Source organism: Bos taurus, chromosome 17 (genome assembly GCF_002263795.3).
Source record: "Bos taurus isolate L1 Dominette 01449 registration number 42190680 breed Hereford chromosome 17, ARS-UCD2.0, whole genome shotgun sequence".
Lineage (NCBI taxonomy): Eukaryota > Metazoa > Chordata > Mammalia > Artiodactyla > Bovidae > Bos > Bos taurus.
The window spans coordinates 70164739-70186469 of NC_037344.1; the positions used below are offsets into that span (position 1 = coordinate 70164739).

The following is a 21731-nucleotide window of genomic DNA, read 5'->3' on the forward strand; positions in this document are numbered from 1 at the left end:
TTATAGTCTAGGGTTTTAGTAAGATTTCTCCTCAGTTCATTTCTTCTGTTTTGAGCATACTTACTTAGAACAAATAATACACGTTTTTGGATATTTTTACAATTTTCTCAGAAGAAAACTAAGGGAGGAAAGTGAGTGTTCTTTTAGCAAGGTACTGTTTGCTCTTTGCCCCCAAATGACTGCCCGCCCTGACCATATTCACCGTCTCAGATGAGCAGGATGTATGCTGGTGTTCAGGAATAATTTCCTTTCTTGAGACACCCTTAGCCCACACACTTGCTCCAGCCTAATGGCACTTTCGAAGCCACAGTGCTTCCCCTGCCCTGCCTTTGCTCATCTGCCTGGAATGTTCCCTTTCTTTCATCTCCATCTCCATTTCCCTGGGCACGTCTCTTTCAAAGCCATTTTCTGACCCAAACCAGATGTAAGCACTTCCTTCTTTGAACCCCACAAGGTAGCTTGTTTATACCTCTTCTGACACTTGGCATTGCTCACTGGGTCTTGTATTAATGAGTTTGGGGTATTTTCATACTTTTACCCCTCTCCTGGGGGATAAAAGATATCCTATCTTTGCATCCCCAGTGCCTACCACAGTCCCTGGCTCATAATTCATACTGAATAGAAATGACTAGACTGTATTGTGCAAATCAAGGAATCACCCACTTGAATGGCAGAAGAGGCAGACTTTTAGTGAAAACTTTTGTGTATTTTCTTTTTTTTTCTTTTTGCATTTAAGAGAGAACGTGTTTGTAGAGAAGAATTGTCTCCATCATGCTCTGTTGTTTTATTCAGTTGCTCAGTCATGTCCAACTGTGACCCCATGGACTGTAGCACGCCAGGCTTCCCTGTCCTTCACTATCTCCTGAGTTTGCTCAGACTGCCCTAGATGTGCACATTCCCTTCTAAAAGTAAGACACGTCACTCACTAGTGATACTAATACCCATCCTTCATGGAGGGCTTCCCATCCTCTGCTGTCACAGTATCTGGGAATTTTTTATTTTTTCTTTCTGTATCTGGGAATTTTGAAGCAATTAAAAAAGTGGTAACATGGATTTTTCATGTATCATTATCCTGTTATTTCTCCTGCCATCAACCAGATATAGATGTTTAGCTTACCTTTCTATTGTGTCTGTAGATAAAGTATAAATGGTCATTTAGGGGAAAAGTTACATATCTTTTAAGCTTCTTCTTAAAAAAATTTTCCCCCTGTCTTGTTTTTATTTCCATTTTATTTTCCTGGTGTACAACCTGTATTCTTTGACTGTTAGAATTATTTACATTTGTTTAATAAATATGTTTCAAGGACTGCCTGTAGCTGTCCCCATGCTGGTGTTGCAGATTTATATCCTCACAGGCTCAGGGGTTGGTGGGGAGTCAGAGGAGTAAACAAGTAGAGTGATTGCTGCTCTGATGAGGTGAAAACCTGGGGCAGCCACTGGCGGCTCTCCACCAGTCTTAAGCTTCAAGGAAAGCTTTTCAGAGACTGTAGGGCCTGGAAGACCATGAGGTTGAAGAAGAGTTATCCAGATGCAGGCGGCGCAAGGAAAGGGTGGGAGCAAAGTATACTGAGCAGAAAAAACAGTGCAGAGAACACCTGCACATTTGAAGAACTGCAGTTATTTCAAAATGCTTGGGGGGTCCTGTCAAGAGACAAAGCTTGTTCTGTCTTTCCTCTGTTTTATTCCTTTTTTTTTTTTTTAAAGAAACACAGTGCCAAGGCACTAGTAGTTTAGCCCTAGGGCAAGAAGGCCTTCTGTTGTGGTTGGTACCCAGCAGACCTGGGCTCGCTATGGCTCTTAGAAGCTGAGCTTTAAGGCCTTGCCGTGGCCTCCCCAGGGCTTCCCTAATAGCTCAGTCGGTAAAGAATCTGCCTGCAGTGCAGGAGACCCGGGTTCGATTTCTAGGTTGGGAAAATCCCATGGAGAAGGAAATGGCAACCCACTCCAGTATTCTTGCCTGGAGAATGGATAGAAGAGCCTGGCAGGCTACAGTCCATGGGGTCACAAGAGTTGGACACGACTCAGCGACTAAAACACACACACACACACACTCGGCCTCCCAACCTTGATACTTAAGCACAGGGACAGTGTCTTAGTCACTCTGCTCTGTCCTCAGACCTGGTACAGTGCCAAAAAGCAATAGGAGCTCAGTTACTATTTGTTGGATGAAGAAGACAGCCACCCAGGACCTGGGAGTGCTTCCCTGGTAGCTCAGTCGGTAAAGAAGCTGCCTGCAGCTCAGGAGACATGGGTTCGATTCCAGGGTTGGGAAGATCCCCTGGAGAAGGAAATTTCAACCCACTCCCGTATTCTTGCCTGGAAAATCCTATGGTCAGAGGAGCCTGGTGGGCTGCAGTGCATGGGATCACAAGAGTAGGACATGACTTAGTGACCAAACCACCACAGGACCTGACAGAGATCAGTATTACCCTTCAGCACAATCCTGACAGTTGGGGCCCCCCAGGTCGGTCCTGGGGTGTCTTTGGTCAATGAAGTGGTTAACTTAGCTGCAGGCGTCCTATGACAGATTTGCTAAGGAGAACCTCTTCACAGAGCATCATGCCCTTGATATTGTCAGCCAATTAATTCCTTAAGTACTGTAAGTTAGCAAAGGCATGCTGATTTGATTTTATCTGTCTTTTAAGACTGATCTTTGATCATATCCCATTCCAGCTGGACTTCCTCTCCTCTCCTTCCCTCCTCCATTAGACGGTGCATGATCTAATTACCTCATCACCCCTTAATTTATTTATGAAAAGACTGAGGTTAAAGGAAAAAAAGACAGAAACTTCTGAGTCCTTCGGGACTTTCTATAAAAGCTTTCCTTTCTCCATTCCTTCCCTTACACGGAATAAAACCTCCTTTTGCGTCTCTGGCAAGTTGGAATTGTTCTTACTTAAAAATTTAGATAAATAAACTTCCCTCCCAGGGCTGAGTGGAGGCCAGCCTGCAGGTTAAGCCTGGCCTGCGGACTCCCAATGGATCAATCAATCTATCAACAAGAATTCCTTGATCTTGCAGGAAGCAGCTTTCAAAATTAGCACACAGCTTCTGGGCGTCCTGGCTTCCTCTGCACAAGACACTGGGGAAGAGGAGCCTTTTGAAATTTTAAATTTTATTATTATTACACAAATAATGCATGGATACATTAATCTTTTTTTAAAAAATTGAACAACAGTAAGAGAAGGCAATGGCACCCCACTCCAGTACTCTTGCCTGGAAAATCCCATGGATGGAGGAGCCTGGTAGGCTGCAGTCCATGGGGTCGCTAAGAGTTGGACACGACTGAGCGACTTCACTTTCACTTTTCACTTTCATGCAATGGAGAAGGAAATGGCAACCCACTCCAGTGTTCTTGCCTGGAGAATCCCAGGGACTGGGGAGCCTGATGGGCTGCCGTCTATGGGGTCGCACAGAGTCGGACACGACTGAAGCTACTTAGCAGCAGCAGCAGCAGCAGCAATGCAGAGTAAGAAGTGAAAGTCTTTCTCCACTTTTCCTTGCATCCATCCCACTGTTTGAGATTGTATCCTTTAATTCAGACCATTTAACCATGTACAACTATATAAACATATGGATGTGAGAGAAAGCTGTGCGCCGAAGAATTGATGCTTTTGAACTGTGGTGGTGGAGAAGATTCCTGGGAGTCCCTTGGACTGCAAGGGGATCCAACCAGTCCATTCTAAAGGAGATCAGTCCTGGGTATTCTTTGGAAGGAATGATGCTAAAGCTGAAACTCCAATACTTTGGCCACCTCATGCGAAGAGTTGACTCATTGGATAAGACTCTGACACTGGGAGGGATTGGGGGCAGGAGGAGAAGGGGCTGACAAGAGGATGAGATGGCTGGATGGCATCACCGGCTCGATGGATTTGTTTGAGTGAACTCTGGGAGTTGGTGATGGACAGGGAGGCCTGGCATGCTGCAATTCATGGGGTCACAAAGAGTCGGATACGATTGAGTGACCGAACTGAGCTGAACTTTAACATCTTTCTGTGTCCTATCTTTTTGTCTTTTCATACTGTTCATGGGGTTCTCAAGGCAAGAATACTGAAGTGGTTTGCCATTCCCTTCTCCAGTGGACCACGTTTTGTCAGAACTCTCCACCATGACCCGTCCATCTTGGGTAGCCCTACATGGCATGGTCCTACAAGGAATGGCTCTTAGTTTCATTGAGTTAGACAAGGCTGTGGTCCATGTGATAGATTGGTTAGTTTTTTGTGACTGTGATTTTCAGTCTGTCTGCCCTCTGATGGAGAAAGATAAGAGGCTTATGGAAGCTTCCTGATGGGAGAGACTGACTGAGGGGGAAATTGGATCTTGTTCTGATGGATGAAATGAGATGTGATGGTTGGATGGCATCACCTACTCAATGGACATGAGTTTGAATAAACTCCAGGAGTTGGTAGACAGGGAGGCCTGGCGTGCGGCAGCCCAGGGGGTCACAAAGGGTGGGACACGACTGAGCAACTGAACTGAACTGAACTGAACTTTAACATAATTGGGATCACAACGTAGGTGCAGTCTTGCTACCATTTTTTTCTTGAAACACTATGTCCTGGACATCCTTTCAGTTAAGACCACACAGATCTACGTTTTAATGCCTGAAATAGTATTTCACAGCATGGAGGTACCGCTATTTAATTATCCTTAACACAGTTTAGAGTTTTTCAGTATTACAAGCAATGTTCCAAGGACCGGTTCTTTGGGAATTATCCAAGCATGCGTTTACTGCAGCCTCACCATGTGCCACGCACTTTACTCGGGGTTGGGGGGGTAAACAAAACAGACAGCTAAAAATAGTTTTGAGTGATGGAAAGGGGGTATTTTCTTTTCCCAAGAGGATAAGACAGGCTGAAGATCGGTCTCCACATCAACCCAGGAGGCCAAGCAGTCCCCCGGGTGTCTCCCCAGCAGGGAAAGGGGCCCCAGCACCCGTCGGTGCTGGCGAGGAAGATGTGGGTGCCCTTTTCAGGAAAGAGAGGCTGATCGCTGCGGGTCAGCAGCGAGGAGTCGCTCCACATTCACCACGCGCCGGGCGCTGGGCGCGGAGCCCTGCGCGGAGCGCACGTCCGGCGGGGCGGGGCCGAGCGGCGCGCGACCCTCAGCGCGCTCGGGGAGGTAAGGACCGGGGCGGCCTCTCTGGCCCCCAGTCCCGCGGGCTCTATGACACCGCACTGGCTCGCGGGACGGGGCGGGGCGGGCTGAGGAGGAGGAGGAAACCAATTCACGTTGTAAATCTCGCGGTGAGCCACGCGGGGAACTCTCGTGAGACACAGGAAATACCGCGCTTGCGCACTGCTGTAGCGCCCGGTGGTTGCGGCCGGTCTGCCGGCGACTGTGAGGCGGGCAACTGCTCCTGTGGAGGCCGTTGAGTCCCCCGCAACTCGCCACCATGAGCAGCACCCTAGCTAAGATCGCGGAGATCGAAGCCGAGGTAACGGACGCTCGAACGCTCCGTCCTACCTTCCTCTGAAGCGGCGTTGCTCCCGCCTGAGCTCCCCTCAGACGTGTCAGGCCCGGGGCCGCGTTGCCGGCCTCCCCTCAGCCTCTGCTCGCTCTTCTTGACTCCCCTCAGCCCGGGCCCGCGCTACTTACTTTTGCACCTTACTTGGCGCCCCCTCCCAGCATTCGGCTTCTGTCTGAACTTTCAGTTTTCTGTTTCTTTTCTGTGAGCAGCACGGAATCCGATCTCCTCACTTTAGCCCTGACTTGCTCACGAACCTCAGTATCTTTCTTCACACCCCTTCTTCCCTAGTCTCTGCTTTGGTGACCCCCTTTCCCAGAGTGTTGCTCCCGGGAATAGGATCTGGAAGTAAATTGTCACCTGTGGTAGGTTTGATTTCACCTGGATTGTTGTGTGGTTCTTCTGTCTGAACGGCTCAGAGTTCTTTAAAATCGATTGGGGTACACGGGGTACAAGCAGTTGAAAAGGGTTCAGCAGTTGAGTTGTAGTCTAATCTGTGAACGCTGATTGTAATGATTTTGGTCACATTTCTTCTCTGGGCCTCAGTTGTTTGCTCTGTAATGAGGCGAATTGACTGGGTGATGGAGAGAATGGATTTTTACTCTTTCAAAGTCTGACTTAAAATGGGTATAGTGACGTTAGAGGACTTAGAAGAAAACATCCTTCTCAGAGCTGAGGGAGCATTCATTCTGGATGTTTTACCTTGTAGGAACTGCTTCTGATTTATGGCTGTGATTCCTCCCTAATAGATGGCTCGGACTCAGAAGAACAAGGCCACAGCACACCACCTAGGGTTGCTTAAGGCTCGTCTTGCTAAGCTTCGCAGGGAGCTCATTACTCCAAAAGGTGGTGGTGGTGGAGGACCAGGAGAAGGTTTGTGTTTGGGTTTCTCTTTTCCTTTTGTGTGTGTGTAATTTTTATGAAAGTAGTAAAGGTAAAAACTAGTTTAGAAATGTCTATCAAAGTAGATTTATGTTTTCTAAGCTTAAATTCTTGAATTGTGTTTATTTTTATTCTATTGATTTCTGGGTTTGTGTGGGGTTTTTTTTTATTTGGCCATACAATGTTGCTTGTGGGATTTTAGTTCCCCTATCAGGGATTGACCTGGGCCTTGGCAGTGAAAGTGCAGGATTGTAACCACTGGGCTGCCAGGGAATTCCCAATTCTGCTGATTTCAAAGGTTAATGAATATTCTCTCTAAGTGAACTAGGGTTTTGTTTATGTATATCCTGTCCTGATCCAAAATAGATTTATGTTGGCTCAGTGAAATATATAAATAAAGAGTCGACAAGATAAAGGAAGTTCCTACAAAGGGAAGTGAAGGTAGGAAGAGTAAGTTGAAGCCAAGAGAAAGTTGGTATGAAAAGTAATGTCACAAGGTCTGTACACTTCTAGAGAAGGGCCACAAATTTGGCTTTGAATTTGTTTGCAACTAATTGTAAGAAAAGAAAACTCCTGCTAGTCACACAGTTCCCAGAGTTTGTAGGGGAAAAAAAAAAGTTTTTTAGATCAATTATTGTATAATATTTGGGCCCTAAATACTGTGCATAGGTATATAACAACTGTTAGAGGTATAAAGTTTTTCCATCAAACAATCCATTAAATACTGTGAATTGCCATGGGGGAATTTTGTGTGCTTAAGTTCTACCCTAGAGATAAAACTGTTAAAAGTTGGAGAAATAGGTTTTAGAGGGGTAGGCGACCAGAATGTAAAAGGAATTGCTTGAGTCTCAATGCTCCCAGGATAACATTCTTCTTTTTATATTTATTGATATTTTAGGATTTGATGTTGCCAAGACGGGTGATGCTCGAATTGGGTTTGTGGGTTTTCCGTCTGTGGGGAAGTCAACGCTGCTCAGTAACCTGGCAGGGGTATATTCTGAGGTGGCAGCCTATGAGTTCACTACCCTGACCACTGTGCCTGGCGTCATCAGATACAAAGGTGCTAAGATCCAGGTAAGTTAGGCCTGCAGGCCAAGGACTGGAAGAAGTCAGTTCTTCCATTCATTAAAAAAAAACTTACTTGGAACTTTCTGTATGCCAAGCCTCGTATTTGATCTACCAGAACCTCTTTGGCTAGCAGGGGAGACAGAGAAGACCAGTGCATACAAATAAAAATATCGTTTGTAAAAACACGGAGAAAGGAAGGACTACTTTTTCCACCTGAGGATGGGGTGAGGGAAGGTCTGCTAAGACAGAAAAAGCTTTACATGGAAAGTGACAGTAAGATGGGTTTTGATGTTTATTAGAATTTTATCAGCTGGAGAATATAAAGGGCAATTTCAGGCAGCTGTAATGGGGAACAGCCTGCATTTTGAGCTTAGCTGTGGATAGGAAGTAGTAGAAACTGAATTTGGAAAGGTAGATTGGAGCTGAATTATGAAGGATCTTATGTGCCTGTCAAGGAAGTTGAATTTTATCTTGTACATAGCTGGGAGCCATTAGAAACTTCTTAATAAAGAATAACATGATCAGACCCTTTTTAGAAGGTAATTCTTATCTGTGAGGCTTAATGAAGTTGTTGTCTTCAAAAGTTCTCAGATAGATGATAGATTTAGGGCTCCCAAATGAGGAGTCCACTTGGGTATGAAAGATATGTGTAAAATATGATGTAACACTTTCTTTTTGGCTCCGCAGCTAAGAAGGTAAGGTTCTGAATTTCATGACATTTGAATCTAGGCTAGAGGTTCCCAAACCCTTAGTGTCTCAGTAGGTTCATACCCTCAGTGTCTTAGTAATTATTTCCTGACAACTTTTCTGTTTCTAGTAATTTTTTGTGGTGCTCCAGACCAAGAGAAGTAACCTGTTCCTTTAACAGTTAGAGCCAAACAATTTTTTATGATCTTACAGCTACATTTACTGTAGCTGTAAGTAAATAACAGTTATTTACTAATGGGATATGGACACTGTTAGGTACCATGTAACTTCTCAGACTTTGGAGTCAGATTGAATACTGCCACATTTGTTTCTTTTTCCACCCTTATTTTTGTGTGTTGCTTAATTTTTGCCATAGTAATCTCTGAAAAATCCAACTTTCCAAAGATTTGGATCTGTTATTTTTGACATCGGTGTAGTAGAATCTAATGGTGAAATTGTGAGCTTCTTGGATCTAGTAGGTTGACAGATACTGAGAATTGCTGTTTGTCTTGAAAATCAGAATGCCCCCAGTGCCTTGGCAGAACATTTAAAAACTCTTTAGTGTAGGCATTTGTTTTCCCTCTAAACAGTGAGTTACAGAGTGAGTTGTGAAGTGCATTCATATTTCCTTATTACAGAGTCTGAAGTAAGGAGGGACCAGTGTCCTGGTGGTATTTTCAGTGACTTTTTCTTTCTGGTTAGGTTCCATTAGAACACATGCCTTTCTAGGACTCCATGCCAATGTATATAATAAGAATGAGGACACTTGGGCATATCTGGACCATTTCTTAATTTCATCGGATTTCAGAATCTTATTGATAGTCAGTTTTGTCAGTTCAGAGAGTAACCTCTTTCCTGAAGAGATGTTATGGCAACGCTTGGTAAAACCCCTCTCTTTTCTTGTCTTTTCCTCAAAACCTTTATTTATTTCAGTCTCTTTTGACCTTTTCAGGTTTTTTTCTTCCTTTTTTTCATGGTGCTTTCTTTTCCATCTGTGCCCTCTGCCTGTTTTTCCTTCCCTTTCAACTTTCTCCAGAAACCAAGTTAAGTAGGCATACTAGTAGGTGTGTTTAACTGGATTAAAATGATTGCCCTCAAAATGTTTTTTAAAAGGCTCTTTTGTGGCAGAGGATTCATTATCTGTGATTCTCTAGGGAATGGTATACAAAATTAGAACCATCTAATAATTATAAGGAGATTGATTTCTGGTTTTTGTTGTTGGTGGTGGTGTTAGGAAGATTTTTTTTAACAATAAAGGTGCCTAAAAATGGAATAGTACCTCTTGAGGTAATTAGTTACTGTGTCTGGAGATGTTCAACTAGTAGCTGAACCACCTACTAACCAATTAACCAGTGATGTTAGAAGAAAACTGATGTTTCACATTGTCAGAGATTGGCCTGCAAAGTGGATGTACAGTGCTTTAAAAATTATGGGGCTTATGTTTCACCTTGCCAGAGTCCCTAGGACTCTTGTCATATATATGTATGTGTGTGTGTTGTGTATCTATGTATATGGACATGCACATATATCTGCTTTAACTTCTAAAGGCATTCGAATTTAAAGTAGGTTAGCATCCAGATCTTAAAATCCTACAGTTATGTGATTTGAAGATATATTTTTTTCTTTTCTCAATTCTTAGTTGTAATCTGAAATTCATATATGTAAAGGATGGCCTGTTTTTATTGGGTGAAATTTAGTTGCCACATTTTAATAGTTCAGTGTAATTTAAAATATTTAAATAGTTTAATGTAATTTTAAATATTTCCCTCTCAAGAAAAGCTTAAGTTAACTTGCTTTTATGTGTGTTGGGGCCTCAATAAATTTCTCCAACATGTTCAGCTGCCACAGTTAGAAAGCTCTTGCTCTTTTTTTCTCAGTTTAATATTAAAGGAAATATTATTTTATTTATTGCACTGTGCCAGGTCTTAGTTGCAGAAGGCAGAATCTAGTTCCCTGACCAGGGATTGAACCTAGGCCCCCTGAATTATTGGGAGTGTAGTCGTTGCCCCTGCATCACCAGGGAGGTCCCCAGGCTTATCTTATATTTTCCCTGCCCCAGACCTGCAATGAACCACTTCTGAAGGAGCTGTTCCTCCCTTTTGTTGGAGACAGGTACTTAGAAATCAAGATCTGGTGTGCTCACTAGTCCCAGTTTTAGAGGAGGTGATGTTATTTATTATGTAGTGAGGAATAGAGAGGAGCTTTTGAGCAGGTTCTTGAATGGAAAAGTTGAACTCTAAACACCTCCCGAGTTTGTTCTTTTTCCTTGTGGTTTATTTAATGTGAAGTATATTTCTGTAATATCAGATTTGCTTACCACAAAGGATAGTTGTTTTTTTTCCCTTTGGCCATGCTGCACAGCTTGTAGGATCTTAGTTCCTAGACCTGGGATGAAACCCAGGCCCTCGGCATTCAAAGTGGAGAGTCTTAACCACTGGACTGCCAGGGAATTCCCCAGCAAAGACTAGTTTTAAATGATGTTTTGATAAGCTCTAACTATATCCCTGTCTGTTCATGTAGATAATTCAGTATTGGCCATTCAGTACCATGGCCCTTGGTATTTTCAGGTTTTACATATGCTTGTAACGGACTCTTAAGAGCTTGTAACTGTAGTTTATGATCATGAGTGCTACAGATTTGGTTTTGATGTTCTTATCATTAGGTACATACACTGTGACTTATGTGAAGTTTTACTTATTGCATTTCCCGGGCAATTGAGTGGTTATTTTCAACTGAGGACACATATCAGAGTCACCCTTGGAGCCTTTTGAAATACACATCAGTATCTGAATCCTACTTTGGCTCTTGCAAAGTAGAATTTGCAGGAATAGGGCTTAAATATCTGCATTCTGAATTGTTTTATAGGCGATTCTTGTGTGCTTGCTTAAGAATGGCTGCAGAAATTTTTGTGAATTGGAGGATTTGCAAAGGTCTCAGGATTTATCACTTGTGAATATCATGATCCAGTTATTATCTATAGTAAAGAATTTGTGTGGAGGCTCAACTTTCTGCAAAGTGGGAAAATATTGAAAGATACTAAGGTAGAATTATGGATTTGTGTCCCCAAGATGTGGATTAAAATCTGATTTATTTGGACTGTGACTTTGGGCAAACCACTTATCCTCTCTGAACTTCAACTAATATCCTTATTCACAGACTTGCTACGTATTTTGAGTGAGATAAAGTATGTAAGAAGCTTGCAGCTGGTATTTAGTAGATGCTTAGTAAAAGTAAGATTTACACATTGACTTACAAGGAAGGTTAGATTTGGATCTCCTGAATTTTGAATACTTAAATCATTCTGTTTAATCTGTTGAGATTTATAACCAACTTTTCCTTTTCTCTCCTTAATCTTGCAGCTTCTGGATCTCCCAGGTATCATTGAGGGTGCCAAGGATGGGAAAGGTAGAGGCCGTCAAGTCATTGCAGGTGGGTATTCTGGGGCCACCGTCCTGGTATATCATCTCTTCACTGGGTGCTGTTCCTTTAGGGACTGTGGAGCTTGGAGTTGGCACCACAGTGAAGGGAGTAGTTTTACCTGACTTCTCACTGGAGCAAAATGTTGGAACTTGAAGGTATTCAGAGAACAGTCCAGACCCCCATTTGAAGGGAAAGGAAGGACAGGAGAAGTGAAGTGCTTTGATAGAATGTTGCCCTGTTGTGACAGATTCAGAGCTAGACCTCAGGTTTCCTGACTCCCACTCATGCCTTTTCTTCTTTTTTTTTTTCATTTAAAGTAAAATTTTATACAAAAAAATAAATAAAGTAAAATGTTATAAAAGGCTAATCATAGGGTAATTCTTTGGTGGTCCAGTGGTTAGAGCTCCATGCTTTCACTGCTTAGGGAGTGGATTCAATCCTTGGTCAAGGACCACAAGCCACATGATGCAACCTTTAAAAAAAAAAAAAAAAGACTAATCATAAATTGCACTAATCTGCTACTCCATCTGTTTTCATCTCTACTGTCATTCCCCATTGGCAAGTACTGTCAAGTCTTCAACTGTTTATTCTACTTCATATTTTAAAATGTTATGCTTATATTACTGTTTCATGGTTAATTAATTTTAAATACCATCTATTGGTTTCATGTTATGGTAGGAAATTAGCTCTCTCATACTCCATATCTCTTCTATTTTTTCAAATATATTTTTTCAAGTTATAATTTTTAGTTAACTCATCAGTCATGGTTTATGTTATTATGTAATGACTGTGTAACTTATTCAGTGCTGAGATAAGTACTGTATTATGACTTGATTTCTTTAATCTTGAAATCTGCTTTTTAAATTTGTTTTTCATTGAGTTAATAATTGGTTCTTCTTTTGTTTGCTTTTCTGTTTGCTAATAGTTTTCAAATGTTCCAGTAGATCAAATGCCTATCAATCAGTATTTTTCTAGATATTTGAATACAGTGGCTATTGAGGACTTTGTGTGCCTGGTGCAATTGAGTTATGGAATTTTAAATTTTATCATTTTAATTTAAATTTGAATAGCCCCAGGTGGCTAGTGGAGTCTGTGTTGGACAGTGTAGCTCCAGATTTTTTTTTTTATAGATACATTTATTTATTTCTTGAAAGTGAAAGTGAAGTTGCTCAGTCGTGTCTGACTCTTTGTGACCCCAGGGACTGTAGCACACCAGGTTCCTCTGTCCATGGGATTTCCCAGGCAAGAATACTGGAGTGGGTTGCCATTTCCTTCTCCAGCTCCAGATTTTTTGCATGGCTGAGATTGTGTATGGGATCCCCTATTTCTTAGAGTTGTTGTCTTACCTTTTTTGGGTTATTTTCATGTTTTGCTGAAGTACATTATTTAGAAACTTAACGAAAAAGAGTGAATGATAGGTAAATTGTTCTTGTTTTTTTCATGTTTGAAAGTATTTTTATTCCACCCTTACATTAAAGTAATAATTTAGCTATTTATAGAATTATAGGTTTGAAGTCATTCATGGATGACTATTAGGAACTTGCTAAATGAAAAGAGTTGGGCACAAAAGACTATATTTTGTATGATTCCATTTATAGAAAATTCTTAAAAATGCAACTTAACCTATGGTGACAGAGCAGTGGGTGACTGGGAATTGAAAGGGAGAGATTGCAAAGGGGTACAAGGGAACTTTTGGAGATGATGAAATGTTCCGAATCTCAGTTGCTATGGTGGTTACATAGGTGTATACATTTGTGATCAAATTGTATGCTTAACATGGGTACTATTTATTTTTTATAAATTATAGCTCAAGAAAGTTGACAAAAAATATGCGAACTGGATAACTGTTTTCTTTTAAATCTTTCTGAACTTTTTCAGGGATTCAGGTTATTACCTGGTTTGTATCTTCATTCCAAATTATTTTTCTGCTAGTGTATCTAGAATGCTAGTATATCTAGATCTAGACACATCTCTCCATGCACTAACAGAAAACAAAGCATACGTTGCAGAGTGACTCTGGCATAAATCTTTGGAAACCTTAACTTCATGTGTGTGTGTATATGTATGCATGATAAGTCACTTCAGTTGTGTCCGACTCTTTGTGACGCTATGGACTGTAGCCCACTAGGCTCTTCTGTCCATAGGATTTTTGAGGCAAGAATACTGGAGTGGGTTGCCATTTCCTCCTTCAGGGGACCTTCCCTACCCAGGGATCGAACCTTCGTCTCTTACATCTCCTGCATTTGCAGGTCTTTAATGATCTTTGAAAAAGATTTTTTTATTTTCAATTCTTCAGTGGCCAGAACGTGTAACTTGATCTTGATTGTTCTGGATGTCCTGAAACCCTTGGGACATAAGAAGATAATTGAAAATGAGCTGGAAGGCTTTGGCATTCGCTTGAACAGCAAACCCCCCAACATTGGCTTTAAGAAGAAGGATAAAGGAGGCATTAATCTCACAGCCACTGTAAGTGAAGAAAGTATATGGGGTAGGTTGTTGAAGGGACTGGGGTGGAGAGTGGATTGTGGTTCGTGGACACTGACATTTGGAAATTGCTTGGCTTCTCCCAGAGCTAATTGAAGTCCTACAATGACATTGTAATGACTGACAGAGTAGGACAGGAGTCCGTCTCAGACTACTTTTGTGGTTTTATTTCCTCTTTGGGGTGGTATGGAACTAAAGCTTATGCTTGCATGAAGTAGATGGCTGCTTATGTCATCTATTTTCATTCATTCAACACAGATTTATAGAGCACCTCCCATGGGCCACCATTGTTTTAGGCTTTCCGGGGAAATGGAAGTTCAGTCAGTTCAGTCGCTCAGTCGTGTCCAACTCTTTGCGACCCCATGAACCACAGCATGCCAGCCTGTCCATCACCAACTCCCGGAATCCACCCAAACCCATGTCCATTGAGTTGGTGATGCCATCCAGCCATCTCATCCTCTGTCGTCCCCTTCTCCTCCTGCCCTCAATCTTTCCTAGAATCAGGGTCTTTTTAAATGAGTCAGCTCTTCACATCAGGTGGCCAAAGGATTGGAGTTTCAGCTTCAGCATCAGTCCTTCCAATGAACACCCAGGACTGATCTCCTTTAGGATGGACTGGTTGGATCTCCCTGCAGTCCAAGGGACTCTCATGAGTCTTCACTAGACAGACCTTTGTTGGCAAAGTAATGTCTCTGCTTTTTAATATGTTATCTAGGTTGGTCATAACTTTCCTTCCAAGGAGTAAGCATCTTTTAATTTCATGGCTGCAGTTACCATCTGCAGTGATTTTGGAGCCCAGAAAAATAAAGTCTGACACTGTTTCCCATCCATTTGCCATGAAGTGATGGGACCGGATGTCATGATCTTAGTTTTCTGAATGTAGAGCTTTAAGCCAACTTTTTTACTCTCCCCTTTCACTTTCATCTAGAGGTTCTTTAGTTCTTCTTCACTTTCTGCCATGAGGGTGGTGTCTTCTGCATACCTGAGGTTATTGATATTTCTCCCGGCAATCTTGATTCCAGCTTGTGCTTCCTCCAGCCCAGCGTTTCTCATAATGTACTCTGCATATAAGTTAAATAAGCAGGGTGACAATATACAGGCTTGATGTACTCCTTTTCCTATTTGGAAATGGAAGAGGGGGCAAAAATTCCTGGCTTTATATTCGAATGGGTAAGTAGCAAACAAAATTAATGAGTGATTATAGTATATTATGAGTCTGAGTGCTACCTGCTGCACTATTACAGCGTATTATGTTAGGATAAACTAAGGACAGAAGTTAACTAGGGAAAGAGGATGGAGAGTGTTGGTGGAAGGGTTGTGGTTCTAAGTAGGTTGATCAGAGAAATCTTCACTGAGGTGACAAGAAGGAGTGAACCAAATGAATATCTTGAGGAAGGGCATTTCATGTAGAGGGAACATCCAAGTGCAAGACAGGTAGAGCTTGCCTTTGCTTGTTTGAAGACCAACAGGATGAGCAAGTAGAAGAATAGTTAAGAAACAAAGTCATGGCATAGGGCCGTACATACTTTTACTTTGCAGAAGATGGTTGGGTTCCGGTCTGTGGAATAAAATTGATTCAGGTTTTAATGGAATCAGTCTGGCTGTTTGTTGAAAACAGACTGAAATGGGTTAAGAACAGAAACACAGAACCCATTTAAGAGGTTATTAAAATAATCTAGGCAAGAGGTGATTGTTTCTTAGATCAGAGTTGTAATAGTGGAGGAGATGTGGAGTAGTTATTGTGGAAAGATCTTGGAAATAGTTGGTGGGAATTACAGCTAAACTGGATGTGGGTTGTGAGAGAAAGAGGTGATGGTGAGTTTTTGTTATGAGCTAGAAAACGGACTCTCGTGACTAAAATGATAGGATTTAAGTGCAGAATAGGTTTGGAAGGGAGGGGAAGATCAGATATTAAGATGCCAGTAACACTCAAGTTAGATATCCAAATATTACTGTCAAATAGGCATTTGATCGGAGAAGGCAATGGCACCCCACTCCAGCACTCCTGCCTGGAAAATCCCATGGACGGAGGAGCCTGGTAGGCTGCAGTCCATGGGGTCGCTGAGGGTCGGACATGACTGAGCGACTTCACTTTCACTTTTCACTTTCATGCGTTGGAGAAGGAAATGGCAACCCACTCCAGTGTTCTTGCCTGGAGAATCCCAGGGACGGGGGAGCCTGGTGGGCTGCCGTCTGTGGGGTCGCACAGAGTCGGACACGACTGAAGTGACTTAGCAGTAGCAGTAGGCATTTGATGAAAGATCTTGCTGCAGGTATAAATTTATTGGTTATCAATTTTAAAGCCATGAGCTTAGCTGAGATCACTTAGCTGAGGAAGGGAGTATAAATAGAAAAGAGTTCCAAGGATTGAGCTTTGTGATACCTTCCTCCACCCTCTCACAATGATTAGAGGCCAGGAGATGGGAAGAATCAGCAAATGAAACTTCTCAGTCAAGAAAGAAAATCAGAGAAGTTTAGAATCCTGAAAGCCAATTAAAGAAAGTGTTTCAGATTGGTAGAGTGATCGGTTTTATCAAATGCTCCTTCTAAGTCATATAATTGAGGATTGAGAATTTCCTATAACATCTAATATGCTAGAGGTCCAAATTATTTGACTGGCATAGACTTAAGCTGTCCTGCCCCAAAGATCTTTCCTATTATCTTCTCATAATGTTTGAGTTGGAGGCTTCTTTCTGTATTTTTGCTATGGCTGCTGTAGTAAAGTACTATAGAGTGGGTGGTGTAAACAGCAGAAATATAATTCTCTTAATTCTGGAGCCTGGATACTTGACATCAAGATGTGAGCCATACTGGTTTCTTCTGAGGCCTCTGTCTTTGGCTTATAAATGGCTGTCTTTTCCTGTGTTTTCATATGATCCTCCCTCTGTGTGTCTGTGTTCCAATCTTGTAAGGGGGAACATGAGTCATATTGGATTAGGGCCCACCCATATGACATTTTAATTTAATTACCTCTTTAGATTTTAAGTATTTCCTACTCAAAGCCTGTCTTATCTAGGATAACGGTCTTTAGAAATAAATTTGCCCTTTATCTAGAATTATCTGGGTATATCAACAGATACTTTTAGGAGATTTTTTTTTTTTTTGCTCTCTGACCAGTTTTTGTCTTCTGTGCCCATTCAGTGCCCTCAGAGTGAGCTGGATGCTGAAACTGTGAAGAGCATTCTGGCTGAGTACAAAATCCATAATGCTGATGTGACTCTGCGTAGTGACGCCACAGCAGATGACCTCATTGATGTGGTGGAAGGAAACAGGTACTGATTAAATGGTGCCTGAGTTTGAATTTGAAGCCTTGTAATGGAAACAGCATTGGATTGTGAATCTGGCAGACAGCAGTTCTAACTCCAGTTGTGCTCTTATTAATAATAGTGGGCCTTGCTTTCTTTTTTTTTTTCTTCTTTTTTTCCTTGCTTTCTTGATAAAATGAAGGGTTGTTCTTGATTGCTAACATCCTTCTTTGCTCTGAAGTTTGATGATTATCAAATTGCTTGTTTCAGTTACTTGCTATGAACTAGACTATCCACTAAGCTCTGTGTTGTATGATGGTTCAAGAGAGTAGGTTCTCAGTCTGCTCTCACAGAATTAATCCATCTGAGAAATTCTGTAGGCTCTTCTGCAGAACTTAGAGCAGACTGGGATGTGTCTGTTCTCTAAGAGTACATAACTGAGATCTTACATAACATGAGACAGTACTATTTGAAATTAATAATTGAAACTACTGTTAAGTTATTTCTGGCATTTTGAAAACAGACAAAAACTGGTGCTTTGAGTTACATGTTTTATAAGTGAGGCAACTGAAGCCTGAGAAGTTGTAGCTGGCCTAATTATTAGTAACCTTAGCTGCCCTATTGATTGAACAGTTAGGATTGTGACACTGCTAGATGTTGTGTTTAAAATTTTTTTTTTTAATTCTTGAAGTTATTATACTATTAGAAGTGTTTTACATTCTTACAGTTCATAAAACAACTGGGAAATTAACTCTGAGATCGCCTAGGGACACATGTCTAGAAAGTGACAGAGCTGGGAATACATTCTGTGTGACTCTAAAGCTTGTAGTATTTACACTGCAGCATGCTTTCTCAATAATTAGTTGCATGATTAGGGACTGTGGCTTGAGTTCCGTTACTTCTTAACTGATAATTCACTTTTTGCATGTTCTACCTTATTTTGATAGGAAACATTTTCTTTTTTTTGGCTGACTTCCTCATGATTCCAGTTTAGAGTCTCTGATTTTGAGTCCTGGGTGAGGGGCTGTTGAATCAGACTGACAGTCTTGTCCACAGCTCTAGACTAACATACTGTTTTTCTGTTTCTGTAGAGTCTATATCCCCTGTATCTATGTGTTAAATAAGATTGATCAGATTTCCATTGAGGAGTTGGATATTATCTATAAGGTGCCACACTGTGTACCCATCTCTGCCCATCACCGCTGGAATTTTGATGACCTGTTGGAAAAGATCTGGGACTATCTGAAACTAGTGAGGATGTAAGTCTTAGTGGAGAGGGTGTTATTACTGTAGGACTTAAAGCAGACTGTCCAAAAATAATACCTGCTAGAGCTCATTAACATAATCTGTTTTTGGAGATAAAAATAAATTAATTCCTATCATCTGCAAGGCCATATTGAGGGTACCTTCTCCCTCAAGATAGAGGTTATCCATGTCTGGTCTGGGTTGATGGAGGGTTGAGTTGTGTTCACACATGAAGCTTTCTAAGAAGTAAGCAGCCTTGCTCCCTCTGTGTTCTAGTTACACCAAACCCAAGGGCCAGTTGCCCGATTACACGTCTCCAGTGGTGCTGCCTTACTCCAGGACCACGGTGGAGGATTTCTGCATGAAGATTCACAAAAATCTTATCAAAGAATTTAAATAGTAAGTATGATGGCATGTGGTGCCTTCTTTTCCCTGTGAGCTACTGATTCTTCTAATGAATAATTCTTAGGATAGTGTTATAGAAATTCAGTCAGTTCAGTCGCTCAGTCGTGTCTGACTCTTTGCGACCCCATGAATCGCAGCACGCCAGGCCTCCCTGTTATAGAAATTAGGCATCAGGAAATGCTTGCTTGGTTAGAACCTTGCAATGTCTTCTTAAATGCTAAATCAAAACAGAAAGTGACACCACGCCAACTTGGAGCAGGAAGAGCCCTAAACACCGTTTCAAGTTGGGAGGGCTGACAATACAAATTGCTCTGAGGTTCTCTTGTTAATTCATTTTCCTCTTGGCAAACACAAAATGTTAATTCTTCCTGCCAGCCTCATATTGGGCTTCACTGGGTACTGAGCCCCCCTAAACCTTTTGGATAAGCAAATACTCTCTTGATAGAGTTCTCCTAGTATGGCTAAGGAAGGACATCCTATGTTTCTTACCAGTAACCACTGATGGTTCATAGGCCCAATGAAAACTAGTATCCTGTAACTGACATTGCATTTGTAGGAATCAATTTCCAATCAATTATTTCAGGGTATTTCTCTATAACAAGTCTGTGCTTTCTCCTTTTATTTTTAAATTAGTCTCGTCACACTTCTCATTTGTATTTTTTTGCTTGACTTTCATAAATTGGCTCTGGAGCATGGGGAACCACATAACTTTTAAGTCTTCCACATTTTATGTGAAGGCTCCAGTGTGCCACACTTCAGGGGAAGCTAAAGCCTTTGGGCTTTGACTGGGGATTGGGAACCTTGTCTGTTGCAGGCCTTTGACTCTTAAGAACTGGAATGCTAACTCTAAACAGAAAGTGACACCTAGGTAGCTAGAAGCTAGGTGATTATTTACACTGAATGTTCTTTTTTTCCTTCCATACAGTGCTCTGGTGTGGGGTCTGTCTGTGAAACACAATCCTCAAAAAGTGGGTAAAGACCATACGTTGGAGGACGAGGATGTCATTCAGATTGTGAAGAAGTGATGCCATCCCCTTCCCCATCTGCTGGGCCAAGCCTAGCAGCTTTCTCCACGATCAAACACCTGACTCCAAGCCCCTCCTGGGTTTGACAGGCACTGGATCAGGATCAGGGAGGGAGATGGAAGCACCCAAATTGGAACTTCACTTGTCTTAACTTGGTGTCACCTTATATGTTGAGCTGCATAAAGGACCTGGTAGGCCAGCTGACTATGTACAGTTCATGTGTCATTGTCAGAATTTGTTTTGAGATGGATTGAATGAGGATGGTTATGTACAGTGAGGCAGCTGCAGAAGAGGTCCTTGGGAGCTTGGTATTGAATGTGAAATGGGTAAAAATATGACTGCAGCATTTCATCTGGTGGTTAGTCATGAGATGCTTCCAACTGGATGTGGTCCTTTCAGTCCTTTCAAGGGGTCTTTCTCTAATGATACTGGAGAAAGGAAGGACTTGATGTAAGTTAAGTGATTATTCCCTGCAAGTCTAGCCCACTTGGGAGATGGTGGTTCAGTAAAATACTCCGACCAGACACATTGGGCTTTGAGTGGCAAGCCCACCTTTAATTAGCTGTGGAACTCTGCATAAATTACTTGATCTCTGTGTCAGTTTCCTCGTGTAACATGGAGATGGTAATAACACCTTCTAGAATGGAGATTCTTAGTGTTAAGAGATGGTACTTGTAAAATGCTTATTAGCACAGTGTCTGATATGTAAATACTTGGTGAATGTTGGCTGTTGTTTTCACTGGTTCCTCTCCTTTAGTTAGAGCACAGCTGTGTATCGGTGTTGGGCTGAATGTTGAGCTGAACTGTGCTGCCAGCTGCATGCCACTGTCTCCTTTGCCATAACCCAGCCCTTCTTGACTTCAGGACTTCCCATGGCAGTCCTGGCCCCAAGCACATAACCTGGATGAAAGCATGGAGGTAGCCCAGTGCAAGTGAGGCAACCAGTCTGATCAGAGCAGGTTTGTGGGTACACCTGTGTGTTTGTATGGAGGTGGGAGGGAGGGTAGGTTATAAGAAGTAATGGGGTCAGGATTGCTAGAGAGGGTACTAAGGACATCATTAAAGGTTAATAAGGGAATTTAAAGGGGTTTTCTTGATAGTGGAAAATTGACTGGCAAAAATCTGTGTGTTGGAGTGATTAGTGAGAATATGGGAGACAGAGGGTGTGGGCGTACAGGAGGAGAGACCTAAACCTGGCAACTGGCCTGCTCTTTGCAGAGAGAAGTCAAAGACTATATAATTATGGATTGCACGGATGATAGAGAAGGGTGGTCCATGAGAAAGTCAGCAAGGGAAACAGATTTACAGGAAGACAGAATTTGATTTTAGATGAGGTGAACTAGAGCTTCTAGCAGGCTGTGAGCAGTGAGGATGTGGGATTATCTACACACTCGGCCTTTTCCAGGAGTTGTTTCTCTTGTTATCTTAGTGACAGTTGTTTCCCTCTCGTATCTTCCTAGAGCTTGGGCTTAACACTGTCCCCAGACCCAGGAGATAAGCCTCTCAGGCCTGGTATCCTAGTGACTTTGGAGGGTGTAGATCTTGATATCACTGGTACATTCATGATAGAGGCCATAATTTAGAGTCTACTCTGGCTTTTCAGAGACACTGGCTTTCTGAGATATGGGATTTCCAGCAAGGTTTACTTTCCAGGCAGAGCTTATATTGGGTTTTGAGGAATCCTCAAATTCACTTTCATTGGGCAATGAAATGCCAGAATGTTGAGAAAGATGTTGAAATCTGGGTTCATTCCAAGGCTTCAGGATATGCTTTGAATGGGCTTTGCTTCCATCCTTCCACACC

The 21731-nt window shown here is 42.0% G+C and overlaps 1 protein-coding gene across 3 annotated transcripts; it reads left to right on the forward strand.

Annotated features, from left to right (window-relative positions):
* Nucleotides 1-5245: 5245 nt before the first annotated feature.
* DRG1 (developmentally regulated GTP binding protein 1) lies at nt 5246-20141 on the forward strand. Of its 3 annotated transcripts, none has more exon segments than NM_001034691.1 (9): nt 5246-5437; nt 6217-6340; nt 7248-7423; nt 11464-11533; nt 13821-13990; nt 17150-17280; nt 18345-18512; nt 18775-18897; nt 19829-20141. In NM_001034691.1, coding segments are annotated over 9 exon segments (1104 nt in total). In that variant the 5' UTR covers nt 5246-5395; the 3' UTR covers nt 19929-20141.
* The last annotated feature ends 1590 nt before the right edge of the window (nt 20142-21731 follow it).